General features: G+C 40.8%; 1 protein-coding gene across 1 annotated transcript; it reads right to left on the reverse strand.

Moving 5' to 3' along the window:
- Positions 1 to 1551: 1551 nt before the first annotated feature.
- On the reverse strand, positions 1552 to 12770 carry LOC106607971 (nuclear receptor subfamily 2 group E member 1). Its single transcript, XM_014205507.2, has 9 exons — positions 11981 to 12770; positions 9377 to 9522; positions 7220 to 7307; positions 6717 to 6952; positions 6170 to 6316; positions 5842 to 5938; positions 5522 to 5671; positions 4959 to 5067; positions 1552 to 2614 (listed from the first exon to the last, which is right to left on the reverse strand). Exons 1-9 carry the CDS (start codon positions 12036 to 12038, stop codon positions 2452 to 2454), a joined length of 1194 nt encoding a protein of 397 aa, XP_014060982.1. The 5' UTR covers positions 12039 to 12770; the 3' UTR covers positions 1552 to 2451.
- Between the last annotated feature and the right edge of the window lie 1248 nt (positions 12771 to 14018).

Genomic DNA, 14018 nt, shown 5'->3' on the forward strand with positions numbered 1-14018 from the left:
CTGAATATTTTTTTCCAGTGTTAGTGTCTAACTTCACAAAGTAATCCTTTTTAATGCTTCCCCACACACTGACACACCAACAGGCGACATTTCACTCAGCCTTAAACATAGAACCCTGCTCATTACAATTACTTGTTTTATTTCTAAATTTGAGAGCTTAAAACAGCTTTTGTCAAGTCCTCAGGGCCAGTTATATACACACAATACCAGTCAAAAGTTAACACACCTCATCCAAGGGTTTTTCTTTATATTTACTATTTTTTACATTGTAGAATAATCGTGAAGACATGGAATCATGTAGTAACCAATTAAAAAAAAAAATCTGAATAGATTTTAGATCCTTCAAAGTAGCCACAAATTGACAGCTTTGCACACTCTTGGCATTCTCTCAACCAGCATCATGAGGAATGCTTTTTCAACAGTCTTGACGGAGTTCCCACATATGCTGAGCGCTTGTTGGCTGCTTTTCCTTCACTCTGCGGTCCAACTCATCCCAAACCATCTCAATTGGGTTGAGTAGTTGTGGAGGCCAGGTCATCTGATGCAGCACTCCATCACTCTCCTTTTTGGTAAAATATCCCATATACAGCCTGGAGGTGTGTTGGGTCATTGTCCTGTTGAAAAACAAATTATAGTCCCACTAAGTGCAAACCAATTTGGGTGGTGTATTGCTGCAGAATGCTGTGGTAGCCATGATGGTTAAGTGAGCATTGCAATCTAAATCATTCATAGACAGTGTCACTTGCAAAGCACCATCACACCTCCTCCTTCATGCTTCACGGTGGGAACCACACATGCAGAGAACATCCGTTCCCCTACTCTGTGTCTCACAAAAATCTAAAATTTGTACAGATTTCCACCATTCTAAGGTCCATTGCTTGTGTTTCTTGGCCCAAGCAAGTCTCTTCTTATTGGTGTCCATTAGTAGTGGTTTCTTTGCAGCAATTCGACCATGAAGGCTTGATTCACGGTCTCCTCTAAACAGTTAATGTTTTGATGTGTCTGTTACTTGAACTCTGTGAAGCATTTATTTGGGCTGCAATTTATGAGGCTAATGAACTTATCCTCTGCACCAGAGGTAACTCTGGGTCTTCCTTTCCTGTGGCGGTCCTCATGAGAGCCAGTTTCATCATGGCGCTTGATGTTTTTTGTGACTTTCAAAATTCTTGACATTTTCCGAATTGACTTGTGTCTTAAAGTAATGGACTGTCGTTTCTCTTTGCTTATTTGAGCTGTTCTTGCCGTAATATGGAGTTGATCTTTTACCATATAGGGCAATCTTCTATATACCATCCCCACCTTGTCACAACACAACTGATTGGCTGAAACGCATTAATAAGGAAATAAATTCCACAAATTAACTTTTAACAAGGCACACCTTTTAATTGAAATGCATTCCAGGTGACTACCTCATGAAGCTGGTTGAGAGAATGCCAAGAGCGTGCAAAGCTGTCAAGGCAAAGGGTGGCTACTTTGAAGAATCTCAAATAAAATATATTTTGATTTGTATACCACTTTTTGGGTTATTACATGATTCATCATGTAGTCTTCACTATTATTCTACAATGTAGAAAATAGTAAAAATAAAGAAAAACCTTTGAATAAGTAGGTGTGTCCAAACTTTTGACTGGTACTGTATATAGTTTTCCCCTATCGGGGAGGATTAAATGCATAGAAATATAATTAATAGAACAGACTAATCATATACTTGAATGGGGACTCCCATTCTATTGATTATATTTCTATACATTTAATCCTATCTGATAGGCGAAATCCAGATAGATTCAAAAATAAAAAATATTGGGCCCTGATCGGCTCTTTCCTCTCAATCCTCTGAGTGTATGGGATCATCACACAAGCTTGTAGAGAACAGTCGGTGTTGTCCCATCTTGAGGAGGTGGTGCCTCCTCTTCGGCAGTTGTGACGCTCCACGGCCTTTGGTTTCAGCACTGGGTCAAGTGCAACCCATATCACATTTGACCGTGGCTCGAGTTGCGAGTAATCTTTTTTGGTTTCTTCCATTCACTCAGATTGAACAATGCAATAAAAGATTGAAAGGGCATTTGTTGTGAAGCTCATTGGTCTTAGAGACACTCAAAAACATCTCCATGTTTTTATAGGTTCATCAATTATGGACAGATGGCTCATTCCACTGTAAAAGTCTTTACAATTGAAGATTATCCTTATTTTGTAAAAACCAGAGATTGCAGTATTTTGTGAAATTGTAACCTACTTAAATTGGCTAGGCAATTCTATTAGGGAAATTACATCCTCAAAACTTAAGCCTAACCCAAAGATGATTGTTCTACTTGGTAAAATCAAGCTTTTTTACTGTCTTCAATATGCATGTAATTTACAAATTACTCAGTTCTTAAAGTTCAACTTGCCATGCGCTCATTAGAACATTTGTGTCTGAGCATTTGCAGACACTCGAAAGCAGGGGAAATAAACTCATATATCGCTTGATTTGTACATATCAGACAGGAGCCTTGTGATGGGCACATTCCCGATGGTCTTCTTGAAAAATACTTCCTCTATGGTGGACGGGCTGACTGACCGCAGAGCTGGTAGAAGCAGGAGCAGCTTCCCAAAGCGGCAGGGCTGAGTTGGATATCTACAATAACAAAAACAAGAAAGATGCAATTATTTCATTTCCTTTAAATTTCATTTGTGACTGTTTTCTAATTGCACAGTGACTCCCTGAACATTTTGCTTGTATGTAACAGTTTATATGAATTGACCAAGTACCCAGCAAACGGAACATCCTAAGGACATTAGGCAACGTTCCCATTAGGTCCATTTTAGGGTTTTGGTGAGATGCTTTCGCACTGACGTTCTTTGAACATTATAGGAACATCAAAACATTACGTTAACCTCGGGACCATAAGATGACGTTCAGTACAGGTCCTAGTTTGGTCGCACTATAACGTTATAATAAAGTATTTTGATGACCAGGAAGCGTTAGAAATAGGTTCCTATTTGGTTTTGACAGAACATCATCCTCTGGACATTCAATAACTGCAAGGGAATGTTTCAGACAGGTCCTGGATTATTACAGACAAAACGTTACAATAAGGACGCAGCATGATCGTTAGGGTACGTTACAAAAAGGTCCCCGGGTTGTTCCAATGGGGCGTTATATTCAGGACATTCAGTAAACTCAAGGGGACATGCAGTAAAGGTCCTGGTCTGCTACCGACAGAAGGTTACAATAAATGATTAATGACCATTCGAGAACGTCCCCGTTTGGCTCTGACAGGAGGTCCTCATGACATTCAATGACCACACAGGAATGTTTCACACAGGTCCTAGTTTGCTCAGGCAAGACATTGTGTCATGGTCCCCAATAAGAGTCTGTCTAGTTCCTACCCTGTTAGTTGTGGGGATCGAGATGTAATCAAGTATGTTTTTAGGATGCGCTCATAGAGCTGGGCGATATGGACAAAAAGTTATATCACAATTACTTTCCATTAGCGGCAGATCTCTAGAATACATTCTATTCAACTGAGATTGTATGATTCAAGAAATAAGTTAGCTAGTTCATCTAACGTTTCCAAGGAATGTATGATTGATATTTTCATGTGCCATCTGTCAAATTGGGATTCAGAATGATCCGATTTCTTTAGGGCACTAAAGTGATTCATTTGCCTACATCTTTTTTGTTCATATTGACCTCGGCTAGCCTATATGCTACAAAATGCACCACCTGAGGAAGTGGGAACTGAAAACACATTAACTAGATTGCTAACTCTAAATATTATATTTTTGCTCAACAGATATCTTTTTTGTGCATATTGGCCTAAGCTATAGGCCTATGCTACACTAGCTAGATTGCTAACTGTAAATGTGATTTTGTTGCTAGTTAGCGTTGATTGTTGATTAATCTATCAGTAAATGTAATGTCCTACAAATATGTTCCGTCTATAGGTCTAGGCTACTTGATGTGTTCATGGTGAATGGGGCGCTATACGCTCCGCTGGTGCATCATCTCTAAACCTTATTAGCCTACACACTCGGTTGTAAAGTGGTGCCATTTGCTCAAGATTGAGAGTTGATCAAATAAATGTTATACTGACACAAAGCTGAATTTATGCCTTCTGGGAATGTTACAAAATTCAAAAGTTATGGGCGGAGTTGGAAAGATGGATGTCAGAAGAATTGCAGTGTAAATGTACCTTTCATTCGTCTGTCTGTATATTTCAAGACATGACATATGAGGGTGCAGTGAGATACCCGATGGGTTGGACAATACTCTTCTCATCAAGTATCTTTTAAAAAGTTAAGACTCAAAAACTGGGAATAAATCAATCCTTCGTCGTTCAAGTAATGGAAAGGTCAGAGTGTTGGACTAGTAACCAAAAGGTTGCAAGATCGAATCCCTGAGCTGACAAGGTAAAAATCTGTCGTTCTGCCCCTGAACAAGGCAGTTAACCCACTGTTCCTAGGCCGTCATCGAAAATAAGAATGTGTTCTTAACTGACTTGCATACTTAAAAAAAGAAACATTTCAGTTAATGCACCTCTTCCTCTACTTCGTGAGCACAAAGGGAGCAAAACAGGGACAGCGCATATACTTTCATTGCAGTTTTCAAGATAATGCACATTACTGTTAACCATATAATGGTATTAGAACCCAAAAATCTGTAGGAATCAGCAAACATCCACAGGGCAATGACGCAACAAACCAGAAACTAGACAAAACCTCCACAGGATCATGGCACAACATTTGATGGCATTAGGCGACCATTTCGTGATGTTCTAACAGCTACATTTTGTTTGCAGTGTAGCCTATCTTGCTGTGCATAATAGCCTACTGTACAGAAATATGCCCATATTGGCTGGACACTTGTGTGCCAAGTATTTTGGTATAGTGAACAAATAGCTTAAATAAACAAGTGTCTGCATATCTGTTAAGAAATAAATCATTTCTAAACTGTTAGTTTTTATCAAATGTCTCACCTGGTGTGTATGTAACTGTTTAGGGTGAGCTGTGCCTCATCCTGTAGCGCAGCGATGGCACTGGCGTTGCGGAAACTCCTCAACTCTGACCCGCCATGCGTTGGCACAGCTTGAAGGGAAAAGGCACAGACAATATGGTTACTGACTGCCATTATATTCACATGTACCTGACAAATGCATAACTGTCAATATACATTTCATATTGATGGTCAAAGTACTTCAGACATCTGCATTGAAATGTAAAAAAAAAACATATCTATTTTGTTTTTGGCATTAACATCCTTGGCTATAATTTTTTTTTTTTTCTAAACTATTGTTGACCTTGCAGGGCTGGGGACAATTCCGTTTAAATTCCAGTAAATTCAGAGTAAACCAAATTCCAATTCCACATTTTTCTTATTAAAAAGCATGGAAGATAGTTGGAATTGGGAATTGGAATTTCAATGAATTGCTGAATTGACTGCAATTCAAATTAAATTAACCCCAACCCTGCCTTCTTGTGATTTTAGTGAGGATCATTTATTTTAATATCATTTTTTATGACCCCCCCCCCTTCAACTCACCAGCTTTGAACGTGACGATGCACTTCAAACAGGCGAACTCGGTTGCGTCCAGACGCAGCTGTCTGAAGCGAGTAACGACCTCCTGCAGGGCTTGTATTTCTGAGATTATGTTATTCAACCGCTGGGACTCTGTGTTGTCTGTGTTCATACCTTCAAATAAATGGAATGGAGAATCTGTCTCTATTTTCGCTTTCCTTCCAACGCCACATTTAAATCCCATGGAATCGAAACGAAAATAATCTAAACGTATGATAGTAAGTAGCCTAAATCTAATCGGTTAAATAGAGTTAACCTGTTGATTGGTCATATGGGTTACATACCGGAAACAGCGAGCAGGGTGTTGGAGTCCACCGGAATGGCCCACTGCGCTATGCCCAGAACAAACAGTTCCCTCCAGGCGTCCTCCAACAGGATCAGCTGTAAAACAGATTACAAACCTCAGTCAGCGCCGCACAATGAGCATGCCTAAAATACTTCCAAGAAAATATTGATAGAGAATTAAGGTTTGAACACATTAGTTATATTATTTGATTACTGTATTTAGGCCTATGCAATTGCACATTTTATTTTTGGAAATGGATAGCCTAATAATGTAACTTATTGGCTAATATATATCCTATAATATCCATACTGAATATAGTGGCTTACCTGGTCAGGTAAGGGGAGCGTGGAGAAGGCGGGCACGCTCTTGGCCCACTTGATGCTCATGAAGAGCAGACGCGCAGCTGACTCACACACGGACTCCGTAGCGACCTCGTAGAGGTACATGGGCGTGCCACTGACCTCGTGAGGGTACTGCAACGCAGGAGGTCAATATAAACAAATAGGGCCTCGGGGTTCCATTTGAATAAAATAATGTGCTATAGGACTAATAAATATCGTGATCAAATACATTGGTGCCACATTTGTGACTAATATGTGTGTATCTCATAAAATTCAAAGCACCAACACTAGATTAAGCTGTGGGTCTAATTATAAACTCATGTTGCCTGCGTTGGATGGAGGTGAAAATATGAATTAGATATTGTGTGACTCGAAGCTGCTGAATCGGGACCGGAATGTCAACTTCTAAACCTCTTAAAAGTTGAGAAAGAAGCACGTTGTGTTTTTCCAACTTGCTTGGTTGTACTCCTTGACTCATTGGGCACATAGCGCAGCTCCGTGAGTGAAGGGTGAGCCGAGGACAGGGGCTTACCTTCGGGGTGGGCTGGGCCAGTCCAACGATGGCCTGCCTCTCCGGCGTGCTGGCTACGGCACTCATTTCCAAGTTATGTGGCTCCAATTGCGTGACTGTAGTGAAAAACGGTGGCCCCGGTAGGCTCGAGCCCGGGAAGTGGGTCGATGAACCGTTCACCTCTTTGTGCCCCCGGAAATATAGGGCGACCTGCTTGCGTATGGTGGACGTCCTGGGACCCCTCTCGTGCTGAACGGCTGTCAAATTGGAGAGCAGGGACAATACTCTTTAGTAAACTAGACCTACTCGTCTGTGAATGCCTTATTTATCAAAGTTCTTATTTTGTTCAAAGCTCGGTGAGGTAAAAGGCTTTGCCTCTTATGAGAATGTTATGAATACGTCCTCTGTTTACCCCGCTCTCAGCTGATTACGTTAAATACACTTTTCCATCCGATTTGATCGCCTCAAACCGAAATGTCACTGCCGGCGTGTAGCCAAAATAATGATTAAATTAAGCCTATTACCGTCTTTATTCATGTTCACGTCAAGACATTTTTTCAAACGGCACGCTCTGCATTGGTTTCTGTGCGTTTTGTCCACGGGGCATCCTCCCTATAATGGAAACGAGAGAAAGAGAGAGAAAGAGAGAGAGGGGGGAGAGAGAGTGTGAGAGAGAGAGAGAGAGGGGTGGGGGGGAGAGCGAGAGCGAGAGAGAGAGAGAGAGGGGGGGAGCGAGAGAGAGAGAGAGAATCACAGTTAAATGTTATTGCTCTGGGCCTCGTTTCCCTGTAGGGATGTAAATTAACCATTACGATGATCGTAGCCTACCAGTTGTATCGTTATTTACGAGGCAACTTTTTAAGCAAGTAGAAAAAACGTTCGCTAATTGCGTCGTTCAACCATGTGTCGAAACTGATAGGATCTAAAGAAAAGCAACGCTGCTCTCTTTAACATATTATAATTATTCCACAATACCGACGACGGATCGGCTCCTAGACTAGAGAGATATTACCACCTATGTCTGCAAATATTGAAGCGGTTATTATCCTTACCCAATAATAATGCATATTGTCACACATCAGGCAACATATTCAGGCAAAATTACAGACAGTAGCCTAGTCGCAAAAAATAACGGAGTATGATTTAAATATATAGGCCCATGTTGCCTATTTATCTTTTAATGCAGTGATCTCTGATTTCATTTAAAGCATCGTTTTATCTTTCACTTGTTTGCAAAAATTGCAAGTACTTTGGCAACTTTGTATTTAGAGTTAACTTTGTTCTGAACTTATCGGCGGTCAGTCAGACAGATATACCTAAAGCCTAAACATCTTGATTCTATGTTTAGCGGAGATCCTCTGTAGATAAAGTGATGCGGAAGGGCAAAAAACATCTAATGCTGCTCTTTGGTTGCTCAATGAGTGGTCTGGATCACTCGTAGATTTGGGAATGTTTTTAAGAGCAACGTTACTAACGAAGACTCTGGAAAACAGATCGGCTGCTAAAGATACATAGTGAGATGTTTTTTTAACCTTTATTTAACTAGGCAAGTCAGTTAAGAACAAATTCTTATTTTCAACAACGGGCCTTGGAATAGTGGGTTAACTGCCTTGTTCAGGGGCAGAACTATAGATTTTTACCTTGTCAGCTCGGGGATACGATCTTGCAACCTTACGGTTTCGAGTCCAACACTTTAACAACTAGGATACCTGCCGCCCCAACGATGATCTTAACACTATGAAGGCTCTGGCACAGTGAGTGAATGACATGCTGTGTTTGAGGGAGAAGCGAATGGCTGTTAAAGGCCCAGTGCAGTCAAAAACGTGATGTTCACGTGTTTTATATATATTTCCACGCCATGCGGTTGGATAATACTGTGAAATTGTGAAAACTATGATAATGCCCTTTTACTATAAGAGCTTGAAAATAGTATTGTCTTGGTGGGATGGAGTTTGGCCTGCCTGGTGATATTACCAGCCAGTAAATTAGTTCATAGACTAAGAGAGTTCCAAACCTCTCTTCCAATAACAGATAGTTTTCAGTTTCCCCTCCCCACTCAGACCACTCACAGACAGTCCTAGCAAATTCTTGCTTGAGGATTTGCTATTTCCTCACAAGCTGTTTTGGTTTCTTTTTGACAATTGTAATTGTCGCAGTAAGGTACTTAATTGTTACCCAGAAATGATTTGATTTTGAGATAAAAAACGGCTGCATTGGACCTTTAAACAGTTATTTTCCTGGGACGCAATTCTACAGGTGAAGGATGTGTTATTATCACAGCTATTGACTCGATCCCCCGCGGCTCAGCAGCAGTCTCATCTCCGAGGATAAGTAGGGCTATTCCGCCCACTGTTGGCTAAATCCTCGGGTTAGTGTCATTACATTAGATTGGATTACACCTGATACATTAAAGCAGGACTGTGTTTAGCGCCAGTCAATGGCCTTGGGTGGCGATGCAATTAGGCCCTGTCGTGCCCTGGGTGGCTGGCCGCTCACAGAGACAAGTCTTAGGAGAGATTTAACCCTGCAGACTCAAGACTGGCCGATAAAGACGCAACATGACCATGCGTAAAATGCCCAATGTGTGCGTCATGTTTGGATACATTTAGGATAACGTCCCCACCTGCATTTGAAATAGGTTTAACATTAAATTGGAAAAACACTGTAGTTAGGCATATTACCTGAGAACCTGATTTACAGACGTATGTCCTGTTTCTGCGGATGCTCCTCTTGAAGAAGCCAGAGCAGCCGTCACACGCGTACACGCCATAATGTTTCCCAGAGCTCCGGTCCCCACACACTTTACACGGGATATCCAAGATACGACCTGGAAAGAATAAATACAAATTCATTCATTGATATTTGTTAATTTTGAAAGTTAATGTACGTTGTTCCTTAAGATCAAGATTCAGAAAGGTGTTTTGCGCTTGGAAAGAGCACCTATCTGAATAAATGTTGCATCCAAACTCATGCCTTGTACCCCTCCTCCTCATCACCCCTCCCTCCCTTTCAATGAAGGAGGACAAAACAAAATACACAGTTACGTGACAACAGACAGTGTACAGTGTCTTCATATGCCGTCCGGCCATGGGAATGCACCCGCAAGTTTCTTGTGAGTTCGGTTGTGGGAAGCGTCATATCTGAGGTCTCTAAAGACAATTCCAGGGGGCACACAATGGAGACATTAGGGAAAGTGTTAACTTAATGATTTTCCCCATTGAACCTCGTCTGACTGCCCCGATCTCTACAAGCTGCCAACTCCCCCTCATAATGGGACTCGACAGCTGCTTTATCCCGCAGGTCTGTAGGCCTGCGGATTAGGGAGTGACACGGCACAGAGAATAATGCGCACCAACTCGTTTCACCAACTCAAATGAAGTGTATGTAAATCGACCCCGGAGAAAATGAAAAAAAGTGATTTCTGTAAAGATTTTTTATTCAAATCTATTTAAAAGAAGTATATTTGTATGTATATGAGGGAGTCTTTTTTATGGAGGGAAAAGAAGGCTATGTAATTACACTGACGTTTTGCCACCTGCTCATTGATTCACCATGCAGTGACCCGTCAAAAAGGGTAGCATGGGAATTCGGATACGACCCCATAACGACAGAGCATCAAAAACAATCGACTTCGGCGAGGATTTGGGACTTCAACACACCAATTATGCAAAGAGTACCAAAGAAGTCGTTGGCAATTACATTTCTATATCACGTGGTTTTATAAAGGATTGAAAACAAAAACGAATAAATAGGCCTAAGTTGCTCAAAACTATTCGTTTAAAAAAAAAAAACTTTATAAACCGTCGAAACAATCAATTAACGTTGGGCGATAGCCTAACTGCGCCACTGAAAAGTTTATACGCCAAGAAGTAGGCGTATAGGCATCATATAAGGAATGAATCCAATATCGCAATGTCCTCGTTAGACAATTATAATTATGCACTAATAACGGGCACATTTCCCATAAAGCTGTTGGAGGAACATTTTATGAAATAAAAATGAAGTTTGATTTTGGTGTGTGGGGGGAACACGTCTTTAACTTCTCTCAATAGGGGTTCCAGTCGTCGCCATTGTGTGCCGTAATTGCTTAAAGATATATGGCATATTCCATTACCGTAATTACCATCAACCCCAAAACCTGCTGAAAGAAGTTAGACTGAGTTTTACTAACTGAGGGAAATGTTTTTGTGACCACCCACAATGTGTGCAATGAACTTGGAGGAAAGCATGCAATATTATGCTACAACAATTGTGAATTATTCTAATTTAAAAGCAGTATGAAAGTGAATAATTGTAGATTGCTTTCTGAGATTTGCCGTTGGTGAAACAAATAATAACTATATGCGTTATAGTCATATTTCGTTTGTACGTGCTTAATGCAGTTTAGCAACACTTAACAAAATAACAAACAAAAATACATGCATTAAGCTACAGAATATACAATACAGGCTAATTGTTGTTGTCTCATTATTCCAGTTATTTGCACACACATGTTTTCTTTAATTTATGATGTACAAAGTCCCATAAAGTCCTGCATCTTTTTCAACCATAGAACATAATTAATAAATAAAAAAATGCAAGGGAAATGATTTGTGTATGTCAAACAAACACACACACACACACACACACACACACACACACACACACACACACACACACACACACACACACACACACACACACACACACACACTCAAACACACACATTGACAAATAGACATATTGACAAATAGACATAATCATAGTTTGATAGTTTGGGTGTTTCGCACAAAATTTCAGGAACATTTAGTCCTACATGTTTTACTTTTACTCATCTTTTTAGAAATAAACATCGCAAAACAAGCAGAAATATGCAGTGTTATTTTTATGAGAGAATAATGCCGTACTTATCAACAACAAATAACTGGAATTAAACTCGAAAACGAAGAAGCATAGGCCTACAGCGCTCAATTTAGTTTTATTAATGGATAGGCTAGGCCTAGTACCATTCCTATGAAATTACGTTGTAAAATAAAAATATTTTTTTTTAAGTAGGCCTAAGAGCATGCACAATTATTGTACAAAACCGACTTCATAGTTGAAGTTATAAAATGGGTTACCAGATGTATCCTACCGCAACTCCAAGGTAAACGCAAACTGTCGATGACTTCATTTCGGAATGTTTCAACGCCTTTCACATAATATCCTATTACTTTCCAATTCATACATGTTTGCATTATAACAATGATAAATACCTTACTAACCAATTATAATTTAAGAAGAAAGATAAACTTTAGTATGCTTACTTGATTTAACATTCAGAATATCCAAACACCCACTTGTTGACCCGGCGGGTTTGCTCATCGTGGACACTGTCGTTTATTTTCTATTTTCAGAATCAAAATCCTCTGTCTGTGCAAAAGCATCAGCTGAACGATATCAAAACATGAAATGTACAGTTTTCGCTGAAACGAATAGATGTATGTAAAGTCCTGACTCCTGAGTCGCCCAACTGTATATTTTCCAAGGATTATAAAATTCCAGCTATCAAGATGGATTTTGGAGTATCTGCAAGTACTGGACGTTGAGTTTCACAAAGTCCTGGCTGTGCGGACAGCAGCGCGATAGCCGTGTAGAGAGCCGTCTACACCGGGCGAGAGGCAAAGGCTCCTTGGTTGCGCAGAGCGCAACAAGGCGCACAAAGTTGGGTAAAAAACTGCCGTAGCGGCGCACCAAAACAGACGGACTGTCTACCAAGAGAGTCCAGAAGCCACGGAACACAAATAGTCTAAACCAACAAAAAACAATGCTCTTCTTAACTGATAAACAACGACTGGTAAAATAATGCTTGTTCAAACCCGAAGCAGAGGTGACTTTCTGCTGTGAGTCGTTAGATGAAAGCTTAGTAATATTTATGAGAAGTGTCAGAGAAGGCGGAGGGTGGAGAACTCCACTTCCTTCACCCACTTAGCTTGTCCCTGCTTTCTACTCCCAACTCTTGTGTGCCAGGATGACGTCACCCGACTCAGGCGGCTCGCTCTGAGGCAAGTGAAGTAAGAGTTCCGAAGGCTCGCGCAGAGGTTGTAACTGGGAGTGGAAAGAAAACACCGCGCTTTAGATTTATGTGAATTAATAAGGGGTGTTGTGCATGGCTATTGAACGATTCTCTCTTCATCTCTCTACACTCTATCTGATTGCTGCGTCTCTGGTGTTTTAATAGACATGTATCAATAGGTGCAACTTTCTCTTTATAGGATACTTAACATATTTATAAAGTGTTTGATAGGTTTGGTTAAATTAAGCTGCTTTTGTCAACTCCACATAGCCTTATCCAATGGTTCTTTGGGTAGAGTTTGAGCACAATTGAATGTGCACCTGTTGAGTTTAAGAATATGCAAGTGTGTTGTTACTACTATTGCCTAAAACGAATGTCGATCGATTATCATTGAGTGAGTGTCAATGGTAGACGGTTTGGGCATCCCCCTCATCTACCAGGGCTGTGTGACAGACAGAGACAGCGGTTCCCATCGCCCTTTAGTAGTCGGGAACGAAGCAGGGGTTCTGGGTCGGGGATGCACACGCTAATGTAGACTAGAACAGTGTGGTGGTCTCCTCCCTTGGCCCCCCTGTGCCCGCTCGCCGGGGCGGAAAGATGCAGCCTCTCCTCTCTGTCTGAGGAGCAGGGTGTGCCGGGGCGAGGGGACGATCGCACCCGTAGACCGCATCATTGACAGTGACACCCTGACCTTGACAGCTTGCTGCGCTTTCGCCCGCTAACTCCAGAAATCCATAATTCTGTTTTTTAATTATGAACATTCCCACGGTACCCTAGAGGACATATGGACGTTGAAAGTGTCGATTTAAACGGACAAGGGCGGGGTACAATTTCGTAATTAATTGCAATTAGTCGTTGTCAAGTCTTTCACACTTAAACCTGCCTTCAGCATGGCTCGCTTGGTTTAGTCAGTTTTGAACATGCTCGAGCTGGTCCAAGTATCAACTTCTCTAAGTTTATTATATATAAATATAATGAATGTGTTAAATAGCAAACTACGCAGGTGGATATCATCAGGCCTATCAAAACTAAAACTTTGACTATTTAGTAAACGTGTCTTAAAATGGAAATAATTGCTTCACAATATTGATATTCCACATTTAGTATAATGAGCTTTATTGCACACACTTCTTTCTATGTTTGCTACTTTTGGTGTGGCTTGATTTTGAAATGCATATGTGAGGGTGTGAGTGGGGGGCTGGGGGGGTGGCAGTTGAATGTGCGAGATAATCTCCTTAACTCTTTCTAATCCTCGTCAATCACTGATAGCCTTTACACAAATATAACCA

This window comes from Salmo salar, chromosome ssa06 (genome assembly GCF_905237065.1).
Source record: "Salmo salar chromosome ssa06, Ssal_v3.1, whole genome shotgun sequence".
Classification (NCBI taxonomy): Eukaryota; Metazoa; Chordata; class Actinopteri; order Salmoniformes; family Salmonidae; genus Salmo; species Salmo salar.